The 26,733-nt window shown below is 43.5% G+C and overlaps 1 protein-coding gene and 1 long non-coding RNA gene across 4 annotated transcripts in view; one reads left to right on the top strand and one right to left on the bottom strand.

Moving 5' to 3' along the window:
• FAM107B (family with sequence similarity 107 member B) overlaps nucleotides 1–17,442 on the bottom strand; it is a 114,976-nt gene extending 97,534 nt beyond the window's left edge. The window contains exons 1-2 of one of the 2 annotated variants that reach the window (XM_053251385.1): nucleotides 17,328–17,442; nucleotides 5,402–5,477 (exon numbers count right to left, since the gene is read on the bottom strand). In XM_053251385.1, the coding sequence (XP_053107360.1) occupies nucleotides 5,402–5,444 (43 nt within the window). In that variant the 5' untranslated portion in view covers nucleotides 5,445–5,477; nucleotides 17,328–17,442. Of the gene's footprint in view, nucleotides 1–5,401; nucleotides 5,478–17,327 lie in introns of those variants that run through there. The other variant, XM_053251386.1, reaches the window with a different exon arrangement.
• A 100-nt stretch (nucleotides 17,443–17,542) lies between these two features.
• Nucleotides 17,543–26,733, top strand: part of LOC128325715 (uncharacterized) — a 55,220-nt gene continuing 46,029 nt past the window's right edge. The window contains exons 1-2 of one of the 2 annotated variants that reach the window (XR_008307571.1): nucleotides 17,543–17,970; nucleotides 26,342–26,461. This is a non-coding gene — a long non-coding RNA (uncharacterized LOC128325715). Of the gene's footprint in view, nucleotides 17,971–21,840; nucleotides 22,136–26,341; nucleotides 26,462–26,733 lie in introns of those variants that run through there. The other variant, XR_008307570.1, reaches the window with a different exon arrangement.

Genomic DNA, 26,733 nt, shown 5'->3' with positions numbered 1-26,733 from the left:
ACTCAAAGAAACACAAGGGCTAGGCCTGAACTATCAATATGCTAAAATGTAACTAACTATCAGATAATGTCTGTGGAAGAGGCCAGAGGCTGAGCTCCTCTTTCCTGTTGCAAGAAGTCTATGTTAATCCTTGTCAATGATGCCTCTGCTCTGCCCAAAGGGGATATTCAACTGCTGTCTATAGAAATTCCACTCTAGTTAAATGCACACAAAGAAAACACCTATAGATTTTAATTCTTATTTTACTAACACCTTTTAACACTTTATGGGACCAGACCCCAAATCTGGGGACAAGAGAAGATGCCCATTTGCAGCTCAAAGATGCAGATTTGCTTTGGGCAAAATAGAACTGTCCCCTCCCCAAGATAGCAGCTTACAGAAAATGGGATTAAGATCTCCCTGGACTGCCTGAATAATTAAAAGACAATATCCAGAAGGTAATAGCAAACTATCACCTTTTGGGAGACCCAGGAAGGGTGAGGATATTTTGAATAGACTCTATGGAGATCAAAGGAAGATACAACTATAAAGAATGAGGCTTACTGGACAGAGAGCTAGCAATCTTGCCTAAAAGCATACTTGCTCAAGAGCCATCACAGAGTTTGCTGCCAAAGCCCCGGGGCAACAAGCAGGAACTCTGTCCATGGACAGGAACTGTCTGTGACTTCTGCTGCACAGTAAGAAGTCAAGACTTCCCCAGCCATGGTACTCCCACTCTCTGCCTCGCTCTGAGCAAACTGCCTGCTTGACCAGCCTGCTTGACGGCTAGAAGATTGCATTGCTCCCAAGCTGCTGTTCCCAGCTACAGCATCTCTCCTTCAGCTGAAAGCCCCACCGCTCTCGAACCTCTGATCCTGGTAATATGCTGCCTTCACAAGCCTTGGATCCCTCTTCCTTCCTTTCTGCTAATCACTGCCATCCCTCTCCTAAGCCCTCCATTCTTCCTTCTTTCTCTGCTTCCCTCTAAATGTTTTATTAAGATTTGTTAGATTAGCACTTCCTTGAAAAGAGAGATTTATGGAGAAGAGAGATCATGAATGAGTAAGATTTGTTTTATTTACAAGTTGGGCATCAGGCGGAAATAAGCAATACCCCAATATGTCAGCAGAAGCTTACATCAGATCCCCAGAGAGATGCCCCCTCACCCTAATGTGACTTCCATCTACTACTACTACTATTATTAATTTGATTTCTATACTGCCCTTCCAAAAATGGCTCATGGCAGTTTACACAGAGAGATAATACACTGTAAATAAATAAGATGGCTCCCTGTCCCCAAAGGGCTCACATTCTTAAAAAAAAAACCACAAGATAGACACCAGCAACAGTCACTGGAAGTACTGTGCTGGGGGTGGATAGGACCAGTTACTCTCCCCCTGCTAAATAAAGAGAATTACCACGGTAAAAGGTGCCTCTTTGCCCAGTTAGCAGCTCAGTCTCTCCCCTGTATCCACTCCAATCTCTTTCTTTCTCCACCTTTCTCTTTCCCAATCTATTTCTTTCTCCACCTTTCTTTCTTTCTTTCTTATCTCCAACTAAAATGTCATGTTTGAGTCTAACATGACCAGCAACATTATTGCGTTGAAAATTTTCTCGCAATTAGTTTTTATTACATTTATAGCTACCTGTAGTTCAATGCTTATTTGTTTTTATACTTTAAATAAAACCTAAAAGCTGCCTGTATGCAGTTGGTTTCCACTAATCACACACATCATTGACTGGGGTGGGGAAGGATAAGGCAACTTTGATGTCTTCCCCATACACTAGAATATTCCAGAGCCATCTCCCAACCTTTCAGGCCCAACCCAAGCCCTGCCCCAGAACCTGAGGTGGTGTGGTAACCTTCCTCAAATGCCCAATACTTCCCCACCCCAATGGTGCACAGTCTTTCCATCCTGATCCCCAGAGCATGCAGAGCACCATTCTCCAACTCCCCTGCCCCATCACACTCCACCCCATCTTCCCTCATCTGCAACAGCCGCCCAATCTTGCCTACTCATTCCAGCAGATCTTCCAACCTCCCCTGGCTGTACCTCTCCACTTTGCCTCACCCAGCAATCCCACTAACCACTGCTACTTCTTTCTCCTCTGCTCTCCTGCCACTGGCTTTTTAAAAGCCAAGGTAAGAGAGTGGAAGAGAAAGTGTAGAGGAGGAGGATCTGCAAACAGGTGAATTTCAACAGCAATGAACTTACACATCTTTGTCATGTGAAGTGTGGAAAAATACATGTAACACAATCTCACCTCTCCAGCTATTCCCCATGGAGCTCTTTCCTTCATTTTTCATTAGCTAGAAATAGAATTGAGTGCTTACCTCATAGAAGTGGTCCTCTTTCTGCACACCACACATTCTCCATGGAGAATTCACCTGAATTCTCATAACAGCCCTGTGAGGTAGGTTTGGCTGAGAGAGAGCGGGTTGCCCAAGGTAAGCAACATGACAAAATAGGGATCCGAGTCCAGATCTCCCCAGTCTTGTCTAAAATTCTGTCCACTATTTATCTTCACTGACTCTTTGAAATACTTTTCATCTAAACAATGCTGGAAATGTCACAGACTGTCATGGGGTATTCCAAAATGGATAATTATGCAATATGGGTTCTTACTGGTCAAGCGGACAGGTCAATGTATCTGTGTTAACCTGTTCATCAGAAATGACAATGAAAAGGGACCTCAGAGAAAGGAGGACTGTTGGGACGCAAGAAATTCCATATGGTCCTTGTTAGAGAAATCGCATCATATTGACGAGCTACTGTAAAAACTCAAGCTCCCAAGAATGTTTCCAATGGAATAACCTTACTGCAGCCTAAATAAAAGAAGGTGAACATTCTAGGGACATCCTAAACAAGCGGTGGACATGCTAGGGACCAGTGCTCCCTCTAACAGGAATTCCCAGATATTGTTCACTACAACTCCCAACATTCCCAGTTACAATGGCCTTTGGCTGGGGATTTGTGGAGTTGTAGTCAATAACATCTGGAAATCCCTGCTAGAGGGAACACTGCTAGGGATCCAAGGCAAAATGCACATCTGCACTTCACACTTAATGCATCTGTTCAGGATATACCAGTATAGTCACAAACTAGTTCACTGCAACCTTTCACCCCATATCTTCCTAGGAACTACATATGGAAGAATTGCTCCTTTCCCCTGTGCTTTTGTGACATCAGTAATCAATGCACTAATCTCCACTCTCATTTCAAAACAATTTGCATACTTAACAACCAACACATCTTATCTGAATGAAAGGGACAATGGTTGTTAAGCTACCATTTGCCTGGCAGCAAAAGGTCAAGAATGAATGTTGGCATACAAAGATGAGTAAAAACTGGTACCTTTTATACATGCTTTTCTTGTAAACACAAAACAATCTTATGTAGAATTAACTAGGTCTTTATTCCAGAAAAAAACTCCATTTTCTCCTCCTTTCCCTCCCTTTTTCTTCTCTGACTCCACCCCCTACAAACTTCCAAAACACAAAATATTACTAGATAGAATACAACATGACCTCAGAACAGATTTTGCCAGAAAGGGCATGGGTGCCTTCTAAATTCAGTAAGTACCAAATTGGGATGATATACCAAAATATGGTTTAATGGCAAAAATGCTTAGCCTCTCATGCCATATTGATTCAGTATGCATTCAATCACCAGCCAACCCAAAGCAAACTAATAATCCTGCATTCTATTTGCTCGGATTAGCTCTTCAATGAAATTCTCTCTCTCTCTCTCTCTCTCTCTCTCTCTGTCTCTCTCTCTCTCTCTCTCTCTCTCTCTATATATATATATATATGTATGTATGTATCTCACACACACAGGTTGAGTATCCCTTATCCAAACTGCTTTGGACCAGAAGTGTTCCCGATTTTAGACTTTTCCAGATTTTGGAATATTTGCATACTGTAATGAGATATCTTGGGCATGGGATCCAAGTCTAAACACGAAAGGTTACTGTACACTGTATTTTATTTTTTTAGGTTTTATTTAAAGTATAAAAACAAATAAGCATTGAATTTATGATAACTACAAGTAGCTATAAATGTAATAAAAACTAATTGCGAGAAAATTTTCACCGCAATAATGCTTCTGGTCATGTTAGATTCAAACATGGCATTTTAGGTGGAGATAAAATTCATATTTCATGTGAAAATAACGTTGAGTTGGTGCTGCGGACGCACGCTGTGGTGGTTTCCGGATTTTGGATGTCCCAATTAGGGATACTCAACCTGTGTGTGTGTGTGTGTGTGTGTGTGTGTGTGTGTGTGTGTGTGTGTATGTATATATATATATATATATATATATATATATATATATATATATATATATATAGGCCTTTGGCACATGCATATTAATCTTCATTGGCTATAGCATTTAGTGTTGACTTGCATATCTGAATAGCCATCATAGCTTAATCACATGAACTCAATCACTACAGATTTAGTTCATATCACTTGAAGTCAACTCCAATATAACAATTTTTGATAGAGGCAAGTTCACATATTTAGCAAAGAGTCATCAAGTAGCTGTTAATGTATAAGAGAAGTCAAGTGATATTCATGCATGTGTGTGAACCACAGTGTACTTTGGATCATCACAGCTTTAAGTAAGTTAGAGCTGTAGCTAGCCAGCCTTCCTCACCAAAGGTGAGTGCCAGCAGGGTTCTAGACACATCTTCAAAGAAGTGAGTGAAAAACCAATCATTTCCTCCTCATACTAAATAGAAATTTATAAAATCATATTTTCAGGCACAAATGTCTATGTATATTTTAGTGTGACTTCTTATTATGTCTTCTTAGCATCAGAAACAGATAACTTCAGTTATTTTCAAGATCAGAATCTTTTACCCATGTATATCTTTCTTTAAATAAATACCATTAACCCCTTGCTCCATATAAGCACCCTGCTCATACTTGCAATAGGTAAAAGAAGATATTTTTATTAAGATTACGTCAATATAAAGGCAACAGTGATCCTGAAAAATTCACAAGGGGGAATCCTGGGTGGGTGTGTCAGATTGGTGGTATGTGGAGTACTATCACATGGGGAATTTTTTAATCAGAATATTTTCTATTTCAATTTCTATCCATTCATTATGTAGAAAAGGCACAAATTAAAATGTTAAAAATCCTGTTTGTTTTTAAATGTCATAGGTGAGGCAATGAACCCACTGGCCCTGTCCCGATTGTAGCCCTATCTGTTCTTCTTTGCATCTGGTACTCTGTTTATGCCATGGAGCCATCTTGCTACTATAAGCCAGGTGCAAAGGAGCTATTAAGCCTGACAGGGAAACAGTGCAATCTTGAAGTGACTTTGGGAATATAACTTGCATAAATAAGACAGGCCACACCTTGTATAGTGTACGGTTGTCAGGAAACAAACTGTAAAAGCTACTTAATGCATACCTGTTAACAGTCTGTTGTCAGGGGCTGGCAAATGTGAATCCATTTGTGATTCCACTTGTTTTTCTCCTTGATTTTCCTATTAAGTTGTTAACAAGAAAAGTATGGAAGAAAACAATAAATTAACAACATTGTTGAACAACAAAAAACAGAATACTTAAAGTCACAGCTAAAACATGCATGGGGAAAATGTACTCCTTTTCATAAATTAATGTAATTTGGTTTTTAAAGAATTAGGATCTTTAAAAACACTTTTACATCAAGAAAGAACAAAAGAAAAAGAAACATTGGTAGACTTACCGTGAAGGGTTCTTTTTCAGGTATGGGGAGGGCATCCATCACAGGATGGGTTGTCAATCACTGCATGCTCCGAGACAGGGCCAATGAAATTTGAACAAGTCCAGTACTCCCCCTGTCGAGCCCCAGCATACCCTGTTCTGGTCTTGTGAAGCGACAATGTCAGTATCTCAGTGTTCAGTACTCAGCTCAAGAAATGGAAGAGATAGGAAGTCAATGAGCAAAGTTGGAGAACAGCAGACAAGAAGAGACTCAGTGATACATGAGATCTGTGTACCCTAGGAGTTGTTCCGCCACCCCGAGATACCCCCCTGTGCATCCATGGGCGGGCCGGATGCCCTCCCCATACCTGAAAAAGAACCCTTCACGGTAAGTCAACCAATGTTTCTTTTTCCAAGTATGGGGAGGGCATCTGTCACAGGATGGGACGTATCCAAGCTAATGACTGGGGTGGGTAACGGATGCAGAGCTCCCATAGAATACCTATAACACCTTTTGGAGAACCGTGCGGCCCAGGGCCGCCTGTGGTTCATGGAATGAAGGAATTTTGGAATGTTTCACAAAAGGCGACGTGGAAGACCAGGCTGCCGCTTTACAGATGTCTTCCACAGGAACACGTGCCGAAAAGGCTGCGGACGTGGACGCACTTCTGGTAGAATGCGCTGTTATACCTGGAGGTACCTTCAGCTTGGAAACCTCATAGGCCAAAGAGATCGTGGCTCTCAGCCACCGCGCTAGTGTATCTTTAGAGACCTTTGTGCCCAGCTTCGAAGGTAAGAATGAAACAAATAGAGAATCTGACTTCCTAAACACTTTGGTCCGTTTGAGGTATATGCGAAGAGCCCTCCGCACATCTAGAAAGTGCCAGAGACGCTCCTTAGGGTGTCGCGGTTTAGGGCAAAAGGAGGGCAAAACAAGCTCCTGAGACCTATGGAATACTGAATTCACTTTCGGTAGAAATGTTGGGTCTAACTTCATTACGACGGCTTCCTTCTGGAATATGCAGAGCTCGTCGCACACCGATAGAGCTGCTAACTTGGAAACTTGTCTGGCCGAGGTTATTGCGACCAGAAATAAAACTTTAAACAATAGTAACCTTAGGGAAATTTTCTGCAACGGCTTGAAGGGGTCCTTTGTGAGTGCCTGAAGAACTTTATCCAAATTCCAGGAAGGAAACCTGGGAATCGGGGGAGTATTTAGGTTAGCCGCCCCTTTCAAAAAGCGTCGAATGTCGCCATGTAGCGAACGGGAGTCCATGCTGGCAATGTCTAAAATGGATGATAACGCCGAGGTCTGACGTCTCAGAGTACCGGGGCGTAGACCTCTGTCAATCCCTGCCTGCAAAAAGCTAAGAACGGAAGGTACTCTGGCATGCAAAGGTTCAAGACCCTCATTGCGCGCCCATGAACAAAAAGCTGCCCATGTCATCTGATAGATCCGGTGCGTGGATTGGTGCCTCGCCGCCAGGATAGTCTGTTGAACCGCTTCAGGATAGCCTTTATTCTCTAGTGCCCTGCGCTCAACCTCCACGCATGAAGGTGGAGCCAATCCGGATCCATATGTAGCACCGGTCCTTGACTCAGTAGGTCGGGTCTCGTGGGTAGAGCCCATGGTTTCCGGATCGAGAGAGCCAACAGATCCGAGAACCATGGGCGCCGTGGCCAGAATGGCGCTATCAGGACGACTTCGGCCCTCTCAGCCACCACCTTCCTGATGACAATTCGCAGAATAGTTAATGGAGGAAATGCATATAGGAGCATTCCCTGCAGCCATTTGGAAACCAGGGCGTCGACCTGCTCCGCGTGAAAGCATAGGTGTCGGGAGAAGAATCTCGGAAGTTTGCTGTTCGAGGGAGATGCAAAGAGGTCCACCGCAGGGCGACCCCACATCCGAGCGATCTGCTCGAACACTTCCTGATGTAGTGACCACTCTCCTGGATCCAGTGACTGCCCGCTTAGCCAGTCTGCCAGTAGGTTCGAGTGTCCTGCCAGATGTTCTGCAGCTATGGATTTCAGGTGAGTTTCTGCCCAACTGAACAATACATCGGCCTCGCGCATCAGAGTCCGTGACCTTGTGCCCCCCTGATGATTTATGTGGGCCTTCGTCGTGATGTTGTCCGTGCGTACCAGGACATCCTGTCTTTCCAGTGAGACTTGAAACTTCAACAGGGCCAGACATACAGCCTTCATCTCCAGCCAGTTTATGTTGTGCTCGAGATCTACCTGATCCCATGTTCCCTGGGCCTGTTGGTTGAGGCAGTGCGCTCCCCAACTGAAAAAACTCGCGTCCATCGTGAGCACACGTTTCTCCGTGAGTTCCAAGGGAAGCCCTTGGAGCATAGCCAACGAGGTCCACCACAGGGGAGATCGTTGGACTCTTGTGGACATCTTGACCCAGATGTTCCTCCTGTTCATAATGTCCTCCTGGTGAGGCAGCAGCAGCCACTGTAGAGGCCTGGAGTGCCATCTTGACCAGGGAATGCAGTCGAAGCAGGCAACCATCATCCCCAGGAGCTGTGCCAGGCTTAGGAGCGGAGCCTTTTTCTTGCGCAGGACAGAAGTAACTGCCGCAGAGATTTTTATCCTTCTCTCCCTTGGGAGACGGACAACGGCTGCCCTTGTGTCGAACAGAACGCCGCGATGCAATAGAACTTGTGCAGGCCATAGGTGGCTTTTTGCCACGTTGATGAGGAAGCCGTGATTTTGCATGATCTGGACCGTATGACAGACATTTTCCTCTGCCTTTGCCGCTGAATGCGCGCAGACCAAAACATTGTCCAGATACGGATATGCGTGAATGCCCTGCATCCGGGCGTGGGCGATGACTGCTACCATCAGCTTCGTGAAGACTCTCGGAGCTGATGAGCTGATTAGAGGCCAAATGGTAGGGCCATGTATTGGTAGTAATGTCCATTGTATGCAAATCGGAGGTAACGGCGAAAATCCGGGTGAATCGGTACGTGCAGATAGGCTTCGGACAAGTCGAGAGAGGCCAACCAGTCCCCCGGTAGAACCGCAGCCTTGATGGATCTGAAGGACTCCATTCTGAAGTGTCTTTTCCGCACGTACCGATTCAGCCTTGTCAAATCCAGGACCGCCCTCCATGAGTCGTCCTTCTTTGGGACCAGGAAAAGGAGGGAAAAGACTCCCTCGGAAACTTGTTGTATAGGAACCGGTTCTATCGCCCGAATGTCCATCAAATGTTGTATGGCACCATGCATCAGTTTTTGCTTTGCAGGGTTTTTTGACAGGGGTGTGTTGAAGAAAAAATCTGGGGGTGTCGAAATAAATTCTATGCGGTACCCCTGAGTAACAGTGTGAAGAACCCAACGGTCTGTGGACGTGTCCCCCCAAACCCTGGCAAAGGCTCGTAGTCTGCCCCCTACCTGGGAGCAGTCATTGCTTACGGTTGGGTCGCTCTTGTCCAGTGCTGAACGAACCGCCTCTCTTGCCTGTTCCTCTGGGCCTGGGGTTCCAGGACTGGCGCCAGGGCTGCCTGTATTGGTTCCCTCTGAAATCCCTGTCTCTGAAGTTGTCTTGGAAGCCAGAAGTTCCAGGTCTTCTGAATGACCTAAAGGGACGAAAGGAACTTTGAAAGTTGGCCCCACCCCGAAAAGGCCTTCTTGTTTCTCCCCGTCCTACAGGCATGGCTTTTTTCTTATCACGCATTTCTATCAACACCGGTTCCTGTGCCTCCCCAAATAACTTCACCCCCCGAAAGGGAGTGGCAGCCAGAGCCGACTTTGACTTTGTGTCAACGTTCCACTGCCTGAGCCACAGTCCCCTACAGACAGCAACGTTAGCCGCCATAGCCCTGGAGGCGTGCTGTAAACAATCCAGGCTCGAGTCCGCCATAAGAGCGGAAGCCCTGGCTATTTTGTTCAAACCTTGACGTAGTTTGGTGAGCTCTGGTGGTACCAATTTTGCCAGCTCCTTTGTCCACAGTATCGTTGCCCTTGCGAAGATGGAGTTGGTGGACGCTGCCCGGATGACAGTTGCTGAGGCCTCATGTGCCTTTTTCAACAGGTGATCCGTCTTCTTCTCTTCCGGTGACTTGAGGAACTCCTCGCCCTCTTTGTTCACAAATGCTCCCGTCACCAATTGGGCCACCGGAGCATCAACCACAGGGACGGCTAACATGGACATAATATCAGGAGGCAAGGTATACAATTTTTTAGGGAAATTTAGAGCGGGTTTAGATGCCACGGGTACGCTCCATTCCGCTAACATCACTTCCTTGAATAGGGAGGGGAAAGGAACTGTGGCCGGGGATACCGAAGTTGAAGGAAAGACATCCTGATCTAGGCCAGCCACAGGTTGAGGAGTAGACTCGTTAGAGACATCTTTAATAGCCCTTTTGGCCTTGGTCAAAAGGATTTCAAACTCATTAATAGAAAAGAGCCGTGAAGTGGAAGGTTTTTCAGATGGAGTTTGTTCATCAGAGAGCTCCCCCTCCTCTTTTTCCGACTCATTGAACTCGAACTCGAGCCCCGTGGACTGAAAACTCCGCCCGAATTGGCATCAAGTGTAACCCTGTGAGATGTAGGGGCCCCCTGATTCCCTTGAGTCCCCCTGGCAGAAGCTGAAATTGGTTCGGCTGTAGGGGCTTTATCGCCAGTACGTGTCCCCCCGCTAAACAGGAGCATTTTGCAATAGGGGGGTCCCCTTCCCCAGAGGAAGATACATAGGATGTCCTTCTATGGCACCTCTTTCTAGCATTCCTAGCCAGCCAGACCCGTTCTCCAACGGGAATAGATTGTCTAACCGGGCTGGAGTCCGGGGAGGAAGAAAAGGATGGACGCCTCCCCCTGCGTGGCTGGTGAATTCGCATGGAGGAGCCCCCAGTCTCATTCAAACCAGCTCCCTGCACAGAGCTACCTGCAATCAGAGTGGATGTGCCTCCAATTTCATTAGACCTGGCTCCCTGCCCGGGGTGATCTGCAATGCCCTGTTGTGCCAATAGGGGGGAAACCACCGCCAGGCAATGCTTTTGGACAAAAGTACTGAGCCAGGCAAGCTCTTTCGTAGACAACAGTTCCCTGCCTGGGCCCACAGCGTCCGTCAGCGATTCTCCCACCAAATCACTCACCACCAATTGCGAAGCCTGCAATAGCCCCGATTATCCTGAAATCGTCCCCAAGGACGTTGGTAGAGACGTTTGTAGAGACGTTTGCCCCAACGCCCCCATGGGCGCTTGCATAGCTGTAGCCAGTGGCCCCGCAATGGTCCCGACCGACATTGAAGGAGCCGCAGAGGGATAGGGCGCAGACAAAATGGCGGGCGCGATTTGAGTGGGAAGAGCAGTTAGCTTTTCCCCCGGTTGCTGCTCTCTCACTGCCTTGAGCTGTAGCCTTTCACTCAATGGCGCTTTGGCAGAGTCAGAGCTCTTAAACGTTTCCTTCTTTTTAGGCTTTGTGCCCTCAGCCACCAAGTGCTTCAATTTCTTAAGTGCCTTAGAGCGCTCCATGAGCACTTTCCTCTTTGTTTGCGCTTGCTCAGGAATTAGCGATGACGCATTTTCGGCAGTTAGCAAGCCCGAAGTGGCAGCTACTTTGCTCTCCCCAGCCCCCGAAGGAACTATTGGGGACTTAGCCATTGGGACATCAGACAGAGGTCCCTCCGAGAGGGAACCTCGCAGCATATCGCCAGTGTGTGTGATCTCCATAGTATGCGGTCAAAATGACGGTAAGGAATGGAGGGAGAGGGGGGGAGAGAGAGGAGTGAATCGGGAAGATATGAACTATAAAGGGACCAAAAACAAACGGGGCAGACAAAAAGCCAATACTCAACCGACCGCACTGAAGAAAGGACCGATAAGGATGACACAACTCCTCCCCCCCCCTTGTACACAGTAGAAGATAGATAAAGCAAGCTGAGCCAGAGAAGCAGTACTGTCCCGGAGTGAAGACAGAACCAGAACTGGGTATGCTGGGGCTCGACAGGGGGAGTAATGGACGTGTTCAAATTTCATTGGCCCTGTCTCGGAGCATGCAGTGATTGACAACCCATCCTGTGACGGATGCCCTCCCCATACTTGGAAAAGGAATGAATATTTAATCATGGGGTGGGGGAAAGCTCATTGCATATAGAAATACAAAAGCACCCATTTTGAAAAATTCAGAAACAGCTCAGGAGGAGGGAAATCTGAAACATATTGGGTGTAGCCTAAGAAAGATGTCATGACTAGGCACAATTTAAATCAATGAAACAGGTTAGTCGTGATTAATTTGTCCAATTAATTTGAGTGGGAGTTGGAGTTCTAACTTTGAGGATGCAACCAAATTTATTTTTACAGGGGAAGTGAGAAACTCACAATCCCATTCTCCTGTTAGTTACAAGTTTGTTTAAAAGTAATGAAAACTGTAGTTCTCCAGTCACTTTCTCTCTCAGAAGTAGCCTAAGCCATGAAACAGATCTATGAGTCTGGTAACACAGATGGCCATGGGGAAATTAAATAGGTTTTTGAAACTTTCCAGGTAACAAGACCTTGGATCTTTAGTTCCCTGTACCAGTTTTTTTTTTAAAAAAAAATATACGTTTAAATAATAGAGTCATAACAATTATATTGTTGACAAGTTTTCAATAATTCTTTTTGCCTTCCTTCCCTGAGTTTAAAATAGTTTGTGAGCTTCGCCATCCACACAACAGTCTAGATTCTGGAATACCAATCAAATAGGTTGGGTTATTTATTTCATTTCCAGTGAAGTGCAATACTAATTTTTGCATAAGGGTTGCATAATGTATTCCAGGTCTATCTGATCTATTATACCATTCATACTTCCTTAAAGAACTGACTTTGGATTGTACAATATTTCATAACCAGATACATCTTATTTTATGCATGATTTCCCCAACATTTACTCAGAAGAAATGTTTTTGTTGCACAGTCTGAGTTTTATACACTTCTGTAATTCATAAGATATCAGATATATCACTGATATATTTCAAAATACCTTTCTTTCAGAGTTATAGCTATTAAATGTTTTGGGAGCATTTTAAACATATATACCAGTGTTAAGCAACCTTCTTATATCCCCAGAAATTCAGAGTTTAGGTTAGCAGTACACACCTGAAAGTTAAGGACCTCTATACCTAGTCTATAACTTCCTAGCCAAAACAGGAAGTGGCAGTGAGCAGAGGAGGAGCAGGTATGGACCTGTTCTCCTCCCTTTTAAAGGTGTGGGGGATGTGATACGAATTGCTGTTCAAATTGTGACTAATGCATATCCCTACCACAGACTTTGCTTGCACCAGAGATATTACAGGAGAAAGCCTTATAACCCAGCATGGAGACCTTGGTCTCACAAAAGCACCCTGTGTGCACTAGAAACCTCAGTCCTTACCATGTTACTTTTCTTTTAGGCTCAGCGAATGAAGAAAAATGTGTTCCCGAAACTCACATCACTGTTCATAATTATGTTAATGTTAAGCTTTCTTAATGTATGCTTGTATCTGTTCTCCTTGCCAACCTAAGCCTAAACCATCAAATTAACAGGCTTATTGCTGGTCAATGACCGTAAATAAAATTTACTATATGCATAACTTTGCCTTGCAAACTTTACTTTGCTTTTGTTATGCAGGAGAAGCTCCTAAGAGAACTACCCCATTGTGGGATAAGGTTATCCACAACTGGGCAACTTATGTTGAAATTGCTATATATATTTGCTATACCTATGTTTGGGTTTTTTTTGCTATTGTTGAAGCCACAGTCTGAAGTGCTGCAGATAATTTCCAAATGAAAAAAGGCAATTTTTTTTATTATTATTATTATTATTATACATTTATATCCTGCTCTTCCTCCAAGGAGCCCAGAGTACTACATACTTGAGTTTCTCTTTCACAACAACCCTGTGAAGTAGGCTAGGCTGAGAGAGAAGTGACTGGCCCAGAGTCACCCAGCTAGTTTCATGGCCAAATGGGGATTTGAACTTGGGTCTCCCCGGTCCTAGTCCAGCACTCTAACCACTACACCACGCTGGCTCTCTTAATAATTTCTTGTCGTCCTTTTTGCTAATACCTGTGTGTACATGTGTTGAGGAAACTTACATCATCATCCCCTGCTAACTGGGCAAAGAGGCACCTTTTACCGTAGTGATTCTCTTTATTTAGCAGGGGGAGAGTAACTGGCCCTATCCACCCCCAGCACAGTACTTCCAGTGACTGTTGCTGGTGTGTGTCTTATGTTTCTTTTTAGAATGTGAGCCCTTTGGGGACAGGGAGCCATCTTATTTGTTTGTAAACCTTTCTTTGTAAACCGCCCTGAGCCGTTTTTGGAAGGGCGGTATAGAAATTGAATTATTATTATTTCTTGTTTACACAGTCAGACAGGTGTTATTGACTGGTTTGTTTTATCCAGACATCGAGTCCTTCCCAAGGACCTGGGATGGCTGAATTTTATCATCAATACGGTTGGTTATTATAGATATCGTCGCAAAATATAGGCTGTTCCCAGTAAAGCTGCTTTTTGTAATTGGCTGATGGTGATTTCTGTGGCCCCTATGGTGTTGAGCTGCTCTTCAAGGTCTTTTGGAACTGCACCCAGGACGCCAATTACCACTGGGATTATTTTGGTCTTTTTCTGCCACAGCCTTTCAATTTCAATTTGTAGATCTTTGTATTTGGTGATTTTTTCTATTTCTTCTTCTTCTATTCTGCTATTCCCTGGTATTGCTATGTCGATTATTTTGACTTGTTTTTCTTTCTTCTCGACTACAGTTATATCTGGTGTATTGGGTGGCAGATGTTTGTCTCTTTGTAGTCGGAAGTCCCACAATATTTTTACATCTTCATTTTCTTCAACCTTTTCAATTTTATGGTCCCACCAATGTTTGGCTACAGGTAGCTTGTATTTTTTGCAGATGTTCCAGTGTATCATCCCTGCTACTTTGTCATGCCTTTGTTTGTAGTCAGTCTGTGCGATCTTTTTACAACAGCTGATTAGGTGGTCCACTGTTTCATCTGCTTCTTTACAAAGGCGGCACTTGCTGTTTGTGGTGGATTTTTTGACTTTTGCTCTCATTGCATTTGTTCTTAGTGCCTGTTCTTGTGCAGCGAGTATTAAACCCTCTGTTTCTTTCTTCAAGTTGCCATTCTTAAGCCATTGCCAGGTCTTGGTGATGTCTGATTTTCCACTTATATTGTGCAAATATTGACCACACAGGGGCTTATTTTTCCATTTTTCTGCTCGGTTCTTGACTTGTTCTTTCTTGTAGGCCTGCTTTGTTTCATTGGTGTTGAATAGTTTCGCATTATTGACCATTTGAAGTGCATCTTCTTCACTGTCCTTGATATATTCTTCAAGGCCTCTTTCCTCCTCCTCTACTGTTTGATGGACTTGCAGCATTCCTCTTCCACCTGAGCTGCGAGGGAGGTATAGCCTATCAACATCACTGCGAGGGTGCAGAGCATGATTGATGGTCATGATTTTCCTGGTCTTACGATCTAGCGTCTCTAGCTCTGCCTGGGTCCAGTCTATTATTCCTGCAGTGTATCTGATAACAGGTATAGCCCAGGTGTTTATGGCTTGTATGGTGTTCCCGCCATTGAGTTTGGACTTGAGGATTTTTCTAACTCTCCTGATGTATTCACTTCCAATTTTTCTTTTAACTTCAGTGTGTGCGATGTTATCAGCCTGGAGAATGCCCAAGTATTTGTAATGTTCTTTCTCTTCCAGGTTCTTGATCTTGCTTCCATTGGGCAGTTCTATTCCTTCTGTTTTTCTTATTTTCCCTCTGTTCATTATTAATGCAGCATACTTGTCTAGTCCAAACTCCATTGCTATATCGCTACTGAATATACGGACAGTGTTTAGCAGTGATTCGATTTCTGACTGGGACTTTCCATACAACTTCAGATCATCCATGTACAGCAGATGGTTGATTTGACTTGATGTTTTAGATGTTTGGTATCCGAGGCCTGTTTTGTTTAGTATTTGTGAAAGTGGGATCATGCCAATTACAAACAACAGAGGGGATAGTGAGTCCCCTTGGAAAATGCCTCTTCTAATGCTAACCTGTCCAAGTGTCTTGTCATTGATTGTTAACTGTGTACTCCACATGCTCATTGCTTTTTAAATATATATCTGAATGTTTTTGCTGACACCAGTTGTTTCTAAACATTTTAGTATCCATGTGTGAGGCAATGAATAGAAGGCTTTCTTGTAGTCAATCCATGCAACACTTAGATTGGTTTTTCTTCTCTTGCAATTTTCTAAAATCATTTTGTCAATCAGCAGCTGGTCTTTTGTGCCTCTGGTGTTATAATAATGTGTTCCTTTTGTGTGCCTTTTGTTATATGTTATGTGTGCCTTTTTTTATGTGTGCCTTTTGTTATAATAATGTGTGCCTTTTGTGCCTATTATTATTATCATCATCATCATCATCATCATCATCTGAAGAATGCTATATGACTGATTGTGACTCCAACCATTTTACTTACTTGCTGATGCTGGAAGCTATAGTTTCCATCTAATCTTGTAGAGCCTATACATATGTTAAAGAAGCAGGTCAACCTTTTGAGATACAAAGACTGGACAAATGAGTTTCCAGAGAAGCAGGAAACCTTACAGTTGATTTTACCTCAGCATTCTGTGAATGCGCAAGTTAATATTTTTTTTCTACAATACTTTTTCTACAATACAATACAATACAATACAATACAATACAATACAATACTTCCCCCCCCCCACAATACTTGTCTGCTTGCTTAAGGTTGTTGTTGCTGCTGCTGCTGTTTTGGCCAGAATTTCTGCATGAATGCCAGAAGCCCTGTTTGCTTACCATCACGCAAAGATGCTGAGAAGTGGACAATGATTTTTAGAGGAGCTTCAATCAAATATGGTTTAAGTTTGCAGGTGCCAGAAACTGGAACTCAATGAAATCTAAAACCTTATTTTAGAATCATATAGTTATTCTTGTTATTTAGGGTTCTTCAGCCAATAATATTTTATAACTTTGTACTTTTGAATATTTGTTGTTGCCTTTCTTGATCCATCTACATTTTCAGCACTATAATGGAATTACTTTTCTTTGCTTAGTTATGTATCTCTTTGCTTGTTTACATAGTGACTTTAGGGAACAGCGTTTTGGTGAAATTTGTAGCTCCACACCATGTGTGTGTCTTGTATTCCTATTGATTGCTAGAATGTGCAGTAGTTGGTGTATATATATATATTCTTTGCTATAGTGTCATGATAGTAAGACTTTGAACTTCCTGTTCAGCTCCGTGGGCGTATACAGCAAAGAACAGCGCCCTGATCTAAAGTGGGAGAAATGTGATGAAACACAGATCTCCACCTTAGCTAAAGAATGCCTGATGCTTCTACTCCACCCTGAGTGCTCTGAAAGGGGAATATTCCTCTCTTTTGTTACTGAATGAAGACAATCCTTGTTTTTGTCATTGAAGGGACAGAACTATCATGCTATAGTCCTAAACCCCTTTTTCACAATAGGTGTCCAGCTCAAACCAGACCTATCTTTAGACATAGTGGCCCAGTGGATAGGTAAAGGGAAACTGGAGGTCCCTTCACCTCTGGTTCCCAAACCTGTATGTTTGAACCCGGGCAATTAGAGTTAAACAACAGCAACAACAACAAAATGGACCTAAAGTTTCCCTCCCCAAACGCCATTTGTCACCTTTAGTTTGTAGTAAATTTTGCAGCCATAAACTGTATTTCAGTTGCAACAGAGGTACTTCAGAACCTGGAACCACAGTTTGCCTTCACTGCAAACAGGAATTGAGGGAGAAAGTGCCTCCCTCCCCCTGGCTGCTATTGGCTGAGTGGGCTGTCCTTCAGGAAAAGAGGAAGCCTGCCTAGCCAGATCCCCCGCCTCTCTTCATACTTGCTGACTGCAGAGAGGCAGCTCTCTTTTTTACAACTGGAAAGTGAGCGCGTGCGGTGTGTGCGTGTGGAACCATGGGTCCATTGGACCTGTGGTTCGGCATTACATATGACCTGGGCCATAATTTCAGATCCATTAAGGAGGAGGAACCTACAGTTTGGAGGGAAAACCTCAACCCTGGATTTCACAAGACTGGTGTTATATCAGAGAAGCACTGGCTCTTTCCATTGGATCCCAGAGCTATCTCTGGATGAGTGGGAAAGCCTTCCGCCTTTTTAATCACTATAAAATAGGGGCCCAGTCCCCCACTACTTTGTCACCAGCAGAGTCATGAATAAATTGCCAGACACCATATCACCAGCTGCTACTAGTGTCCAGAAAGGGAGAAGCTGAGGAACACTCTCTCAACCAAGGACCTGACTACTGCTACACTAAGGTAAAATTCAGTGCTAGTTAGTTTTGTATTCCTGTGTGCCTTTCTTTACTCCCCCCTTCCTTATTTTGTGTGCACCCCTTATTTCTTAATAAATTTTATATACTTAGAAGCGGCTTCAGTCTAGTTAAAAATGTTCTGGAGGGTTGCTTGCAAAACTCTTCCCCATGTGGCTCATAAGGTCATGCGCTACTGCTGAGTTATTTTTAGATTGATATACTGTTTGTCTAGAGCTGGGTTGTGTGGACTCCAGCTGTACAGTGCCTGCAAGTCTGAAGCCAGGCCGTTCTAGATTGTTGAAGCTGTATCTAAGCCTGGTCAGTGGATTTAAATCAGTGTTCAACTGGTGGCAGCCTACCTTGAAAGAGTGTGGTGTGCTCCTAAATTGGGATCAGAGCAATCTCTCTAACGAGGGCAGATCTCAGGAAAGCCTAGAGTAACCCCCATCCCATGGGGGAACCATGGGAAAGAGGAAGGAAGAAGAAAACCCCAAAGGAACTATTAAAGGTTTGGAAGGGGAGGAGGTGTGGGGTTGTTAGAAGTAAGAATTAGATAGCATTGCTCTTAGCAGTGCTTAGCACTTAGCAGTCTTCTGGCCACTAGAGGCACAATGAGATTTTAATAGGTCTGCCTTGGTCAGTTAGAGTCCATTATGTCTGTTCAGTTGTTGAAAACTAGTGTCTGTGTGTTGTTGTTCAATGGCTCTCTCTTAGTATGTGATGTTTTAGTTTCTTAATAAATCTTTATTTTTTGAACTGAACCTGCTGTCTCCAGATAATCTCTTGGGCTAAACTTCTTTACCCACCATAGCATACTCTGCTGTGTGAGAATTAATGTTTCTCCTCACAGCCCTCAACAGGTTATGGGCCCAGATCTCTGAGGCTTCTGAAGAAAGTAATTAGCATGAATAAGAAAATAAGGTTTTCTCAAAGAAGTGAAAGAAACCAAATACTTGAAAAATTGAAAGATATGTTGCAAGAGTATGTAATAAGTTTGGAAGGAAGCCTCAAATTCTGAGATAACTGACTATCTGAAAATGGAGGGCATTGAATAGCAAATGATGATGCCATATACAGTGGTCCCTCTACTTACGAAATTAATCCATTCCAAATGCACATTTGTAAGTCAAAAAGTTCGTAAGTTGAAAAGCGGTTTCCCATAGGAATGCATTGGGAACGGATTAATGCGTTCTGGAGCCTAGAAAAAAGACCCAGACCCCCAGTAAGGCTTGCAAACTGCACAGGAACATTTCTTTTCAAGAATAAACAGGCAGTAAACAGGCAGGCAAGTCAAGGAAACCACATGTAAAATTTGTAAGTCGAGGAAACCCCATCTAAAAATTTGTAAGTCGAAAAAACCGCATCTAAAACCGGATCTAAAACTGCCGTTTGTGACTCGAAAAATACTTATGTCGAGTAGTTCGTAAGTCGAGGGACCACTGTACTCCAGAACAAAATGTTGTTGCATCTGTGAGACCCAGACATTCTTTAATAGAAATGGCCAGATGCATGCTGCTGGATGCAGGACTACACAGTAAGTTTGGGGGAGAGGCAATTATAACTGCTACTTGTTTACAAACAGATTGTCTACTAAAGTTATAAATACAACACCATTTCAATTGTGGCATGGAAAGAAGCCTAATATGGAGCACATTGGAGTTTTTGGCTCAAAATCATATGGCTATATGCCAAATACTTTCCCTCTGTGCCATTCTCCTGCCAACCCCACCCCTGGGGTTATTTCTCCCCTGAGTGGCTAAAGCCAAATTCAGATATAATGCCAAACCATGGGTACACGTACATGAAGTTAAGTGCTGAAGCTGAAATTGCACCATATACAAGCCAGTAAGTGAGGTTTTGTTACCTCCGCCTTCTGCTTAGAATCATTCCTCTCTCTTCCAGGCACTTCTTGCATTGCCAGACTGTGGGCATGGCATCAGCGTGTCACTCACCCAGCAACCATTGGCTATGATTGTGAGCGGGAGCATGTACACTGTGCTTGGATTCCCTCATGTCATCTTGACATCTGACAGTCATCTTTGACACAGCAAAGACAAATTACCCTTTCCTCCCAACCATCACATGGCTCCACTCCAAGGCTGAAATTACTTCCCCCATGCATGAAGTTGAAACCAAAAGGGCACACAAAGGAAATAAACTGTGGCAGTTTGCCAAAGGGGATGGTCATAGGCAAATCTGAGCACTGTGGCATCCTGGGACCACAGATTCTGGGCTCTATGCTGCCTTAATTATGAGTAGTGAGGCTGGACTTCTTAGAATCCTTTTCCCAGCATCAGACAGTAAAAAATGTGCCTCTATACCAGGCAAAGAGCCACCGTCCTTATACCTTAGAATACTGTTGCCAGCAGCCAGGAGGGAGGGTTCTTCTATCAGGGCAGGGGCGTATCTAGGGGTAGGGCAGGCAGGGCATGTGCCCCGGGCGCCACTTGAAGGGGGGCGCCATTTTGTAAAATTAATTTTTTTTTAAAAAATGGCTGCCAAAAACAAAATGGCCACCGTGCATGCTCAAATGGCCTCTGTGAGGCTCTAGGTCATGCCAGGCTTTGCAGAGGCCATTTGAGCATGCGCGGTGGCCATTTTGTTTTCAGTGGCCTTTTTTAAAAAAAGAAGATTATTTTTAAAAACGGCCACTGCACATGCTCAAATGGTCCTTGAGAGGCCCTATAGGCCAGCGGGGTGAGGGGGAATCTTTGCAAAAAAAAAACCCCAGCCTTTAGGAAGCCCCCAAAAGGGGCTACAGGTAAAAATAATAATAATAAAAATATAATATAAAACACTGTACACATATTCAGATTGACAGAGAATCAGGGCTTGTGAATACTGAGCTGACGCTTAAGAGCTAGGATTGTATTCATTTGCTCTTACTTTGCTTCTTGTGATAAGTGAGTTAAATGTGATGTCTTGCTAATATGGCTATTAATGGTGAGTTTGTCTTTGAATCAGTGTGAAACCCTTAATATTAAGGCCCACTGGGTGTTTCTTGCTCTCTTTCTCTCATTTTAACTGTCTTTCTGAAAGACTAGAATATATTCCAAGCAGTGACACAGTTTACTCTGCATATCCTTTAATTATTTACAGAGTATCTGGGAAAAGTAAAATTCTCCATTTATTTTTAAAACTTATGTAATGGTGATGATACAATGCATAGTAGAGAATTAGACAGGCACTTCTGTTTAGTTTTCCAAGTACATCTCCACATAGTATTTGGGTATTTCATGAGCCCCAGCATACTGAAATTTGTAGTTTTCCAGCATTTTTTGGTCTGGCTAAGTCCACTGCTAAATAGTTTTTGAAATATTAAAAGATTAACGAGCTTGACTTGTATTTTCCAGCTGATATTATGGTAAAGTTATCTGAAAGCTGGGTGTCAGATGCTTGGACAGGGGGCGCAATTTCAGTGTTTGCCCTAGGCACTATTTACCCTAGATACGCCTCTGTATCAGGGTGAATTTAACACTTCTGGTTTCTAGAAAAATTGCTTGTTGTTTCTTGCAGAATTGTTTTGCTCTAGAGTGAAACAGTTGCTCTTAAGACAGCAGAATGATTGCTCCTAATTTTTAGGGGTATTAGGAGGTGGCCCCCAAATACTGCCCCACCATACTGGTTAGAAAACAGAACCCAGATAAATATGAAGAAATCTTCATATACCCTTGTTCTGGAGGGTGGGGGAGGGAATGCTATTGTGTGTTCAGCATGGTGTTCAATTTTTTCATTTTTTTAGGGGCGTTTCTTAGGTTTTAGGTGCCCAATGACCCACCCTCCCCATGCCCTTATAATCTTTTCTGGTTCTGTGCCTTTAAATGAGGAAAATCTAGGAACCTGGCATGCCTGTTGCCAGGCAGTGAAGGGAGGGGTAAGATGGACTAGTCTAGGTGAAAAAAGGCAGAGCATTCACTCTGAGAAACAGCCAGCGAGAGGCTCAGGCTGCCTAGAGCTGATGAATTTCAGAGCTGCTCTGAAGTTCTCTCTCTATGGTTTTGAGAGGAGCTTCAGCATGAACCCCAGGTTACAGCAGGTGCAGAATTCACGTGACACCGTGGGGCCAGTGGACCCGTGGTTGCAGCAACCTAACTTGAAACTGAGGGTTCATATCGAGGTTTCGAAACACTAACAGAACTGTGCTTGGGAAGAAATCCAGCATTTGGAAGGTAAGAAATGCCAACCGTGGGCATGCTTATCCATGGTTTGAATTCAGCCTATAGCAGCTTCAAAAGGCAGTTTTGTGCTGAAAAATGGAGCTGGGGAAAAGTGTTAACTCCTCCCTTCCCCATATGCTGTGGTTTTAATTCACAGCTCCCCACTTCCCACAGCTGCTTTTTAAAATTTAAGATAGACTTTTAGTTTGGGCCTATCTCTTAATGACAGGCTTAACATAATGTATAGTTATGTTTAAGCCTACACAGACCTAACACAGTGTGTAGTCAAATTGTTAGGGCCAAACAGTTTGAAGTCATCTATAGCAGCTCTGGAGGGAAGTGAAATTAATAACTCAGGTCAACAACTTTCTGGGAACCAACCATTTGATTTCACACTGCTGTTTCCAGTTCAGGTCAGAGGGAATACAAAGCAGACCCATCTACTACAGCAGAAAAACAGCCACATCTTTTTATATTTAGTATTTTTCAAGCTTATTTCACATGTCATTCATTTCCTGCCTCCAGGGGGAAATGTGATGTCAATGGAAATGCTTTGTACAGTTGGAGAGAAGAATGCTTAAGCCAAGCTCTCTTGCTGACTGTTTCAAGAGGAGAATTTTACAGGGGTGGTTGGAAACTTTAAAAAAATAAAAATAGAGAATGTTCTGTGGAAAAGGAATATGTTATATATCATCTTGTATGACAAGACCCTCAAGCCCAGAGAATCCAGTGTGCTGATGAGAAAAATTCTGGTTAAAGGAAGGCTTCTGAGTGCAACAAAAAAATTCCTCTCGAGTTGGCACATTCCCATAGTAGAGATCTATCTAACTGCATTTTCTTTTAAAGCACAATTTAATTAGAAAGCATGCAAGCAGATTTACTAAAAAAAAACCGCAGAAGCTGCTTTGTGTAGGAAGTGCTCCTGCCTGGAGGAGTTTTCCAGAATGCAAACGTGGGGGGGAAATGGAACAGATTGTAGAATGGGAATTCCTGCATATGAGGAGTCTGATTTTCTTCCCTCTCTCTTCCTCCTGCCCAAGACAACTTTAGATTAATATCTCATTAAGAACATACCCATTTGTTGTTGTTGCTGTTGTTCTAGATGAGCAAGTGGGAAGCATAAAGCTACCAATACAGACTGTAAAAATAAAGCATGCCTATATTGAGCTTCCTCATCAGTTAATGCTGCAAAATGGATGAATCTGGCCCTGGAAGTCAATACAGCTGCAGTCTATTGCCTACAATTTTTCAGTAACTGTAAAGATAGCCAAAAGCCTAAAAACTGATTAACTTGCACTTTGCACTTTGACTTCTTGGGCTGCATTGTCTAGCTTCTCTTAGATTTCTCACAAACACAAATACTTTAGGAACAAAGTGCATTCACAAGCAAGGAAACCTACTATGTGAACCCTGCTCCTGCACTTTTTCTATCCACACTAGCAACCCTGAAATTTCCCGATATGCCCTTGAAGAGAGAAATGAATTGGGCAATATAGTTCTGTAGCTGTTGCTATAACTGCAAAGAGCAGCTGAAAAAAGTACTGCTGAGGAATGATTTATACATTACGTTCGGATGAGCATCTGCCCAACTAAAGTTGGGACTGCTTGCATGTCCAAACAAAAGATTGTGTTTGGACCTCTTTTTAAAAAATAAATAAATAATAATTTCTGTATTTATCCGAATTTAAGACTGAATTTAAGAAGAACCCCTTAAAATGTAGAGGATAAATATGGGTTATACCTGCATTTATTCAAAAGGAACTGGACTCTGACTTTAAGACAACCTCCTGATTCCTAATATTAAAGCGCCTGGAAAAAATCTAGTCTTAGAGTCAGGTAAATACAATATGCAAAAGGGAAACAACATAGAAGGCACATATAAAAGAGCACTGGCAAGTACCACAAAGCTTGAACGGAGAGCTCAGCAGGCTCCAGCATGAATCCTTGACACTCTACGCCACTCATCAGAGAAGGAATTGCAGGCAATTCTAGCAAGGACATTAACAATGCAGGCCAGAATCCTCCTGGTCCTGAGAATTCAAGCCTGTGCCACTGCCTACTACATAGATAAGAGGCCTGCTGTATTCCTTCAGCCTGGCTTCCTCAGTGATGAGGGAAGCTGTAGGCAGATTGGCTAGCCAACCTTCTGGAAGTGCAGCAGGGGTATAGTCAGAGGTGTAGCTAGGGGAGAGGGGGCCCATCTTTGCACCCTCCCCAACGGCCCCTTGAAGTAAGGGAGATAATTAAGAAAATAGGGAGGGGTAGAGCTGGGGGGCCCTCAGGAGCTGGGGAACCTGGGTTCTTTGTACCCATCTTCTCAATTATAGCGACACCCCTGGGTATAGTCTATCATCACCTCCCCGCTCCAGGTATTTGCTTCTCTGGCCTGGAAGAATGGGCCTTGCCGGTAGAAAGACACGGGTACCCAACAGTCAAATTTGGGATGGAGAGTCTTGCAGGCACTTAGGCAGCACATATCCAAGCACTGTTGCCCTGTCCTCAGCTAGCTTGCATGGCACATTAAAAGTGCTCTATAAATGATTAACAGTAAAATAATCTTCTGAATGAAAGTATAAAAATATTAATGTTATTTGCAGTGAACTGGACTAATAAAACTTCATTTATATTTTAACACCAGTCAAATTGGGCAGCAGCTCCATTTGCTCTCATACAGAATAAAGCAAGGTAGTTCTGCTTAGTGGTGCTGCTGTTGTTGCAGAAGACAAAAACTGGATGGTTGCAGACTTGGGGAGAATGTGTTCCCCCAATATTCTCAACAATTTATCAGAAGAATATGATGGAGGAAATTCTGATGAATTTCTAGCAAACTATTGAATTTTCTCCGAAATTCTCATGAGGGAAGTTTCTTTCATACTGCAGCTGGCTTTCCAGAAATGACATTCCCCGCTGCTCCAGCATGACCCTCATTTTCAAGAGAAGAAAATGAAGAAAAACACAATAGCAGTCACCATTTCCCCCTACTAACTGTGCAAAGAGACACCTTTCTAAAGTGGTGATTCTCTTTATTTAGCAGGGGGAGAGCAACTGGCCCTATCCAACACCATCCCTAGTGTTGCTTTTGCTGGTGTCACCTTGTGTTTCTTTTTAGATTATGAGCCCTTTGGAGTCAGGGAGCCATATTTATTTATTTATTTATTTATTTCTCTAGGTAAACTGCTTTGGAAACTTTTGTTGAAAAAGGCCAGCTCACTGGCATGGCCCCAAGCCCCACCCCCTGCCTGATGTCAGATACTAAGCTCCACCCCTGCATCTGACATCAGACACAGGGGCGGGGCTTTCTTGCAAACAAGGCCGCATGACCCTATTTGCAAGCAAAGATGTGCCCCCTGAATCTGACGTCAGATGCAGGGGGCGTAGCTGAGGCTCCAGGTGCAGCCCCTGATTGGCGGTGGCCCAAGTTCTTCAAACCTGTTTGCTCAACGGTGGCTCCGCCCCTGGTTCAGTCCTCTAAGTACTATATACCATACTTCTCACTCACTCCTGTGCATGGATGTAGATGCAGCTGTGAAGGCTAAACATGCTCAGGCACATAAATTCAATAATAGGCAGTAGTACTGAATGACGGAAGGGACACTTGAGAGGTAAGGGGTACTGAATAACTGTTAATGGCCCCTTGTGCAATCAGTGCTTCAGGTGCTTGGAACAACACTAAAGAATTGCAAATTAATGTTTTGTGACTCTAGACTACAGAAAGAAACATTTGTCCAGACAATGAGAGATAATCAGGATTTTTTCAATCCTGAAAAAAATGTGATTTTGTTCATAAGGGTGATAATAAAATAAAATAGATTCTGTCAGCTTGTGCAATCTTTCTAAAGGCTTATGCCCCTAGGTATATTGCTTAAGGTATTATAGAGGTCTGGTTCGTCTGTTAGCCATGCCCCCAAGGATATGTGAATTATTCCTATGTGTGAGAATTTGAGAAGTGAAAATTTGTGAATTTGTGAACCTAATAATTGTTTTTAATGTGACTTTTTAAAAAATCAATTTTATTACTTGTATCTGTGTCTATCTTATTGTTGTAAGCCGCCCCGAGCAGTATTGCACTGGAGGGGCGGGGTATAAATATTTTTAATTAATTAATTAATTAATTGCTGTATTGTCGCACATATACCCCACAGACTATTATAACCAACCCACACCCCTGTATCTCATGGAAAATAAGCTTTTATGTTTGTTTGTTTTTAACCTTGATAGCACACACATATGTATTCCCTGCACTCTGTGTATTCCAAGCCAACTCTGTGAGGAAACCGGAGAGGCTGGCTGAAGGAGCCAGTTCTGGTGACGGAAGAAAAGAGGAGGAGGAGGAAGCAAGTGAGTGCACACTTAAGAGGAAACTGTGGCGATAGCAGCACTAGGAGGAGGGAGGACAGAGCAGGTGAATTAAGTTGGGGAAGAAGCAATGCTGGAAGCAGCCAGCTGAGGGGCACCTGACGACGAGCAAACGGCGTGGCTGCTCTCACCGCCTCAATTCCCCCTACCTGGGTTGCAGCCTCGTCATAAGAAAGAGAGGGGGAGATATTGCCTTTTCCAGCCCATTTGGGAGAGGAGCAGCCGCAAAATGACCACCCTTCCCTGCCTTACTA

The sequence above is a fragment of the Hemicordylus capensis genome, chromosome 5 (assembly GCF_027244095.1).
Source record: "Hemicordylus capensis ecotype Gifberg chromosome 5, rHemCap1.1.pri, whole genome shotgun sequence".
Lineage (NCBI taxonomy): Eukaryota > Metazoa > Chordata > Lepidosauria > Squamata > Cordylidae > Hemicordylus > Hemicordylus capensis.
Note: the sequence above shows the minus strand (reverse complement) of the source record. Positions and strands in the feature narration are given on the sequence as shown.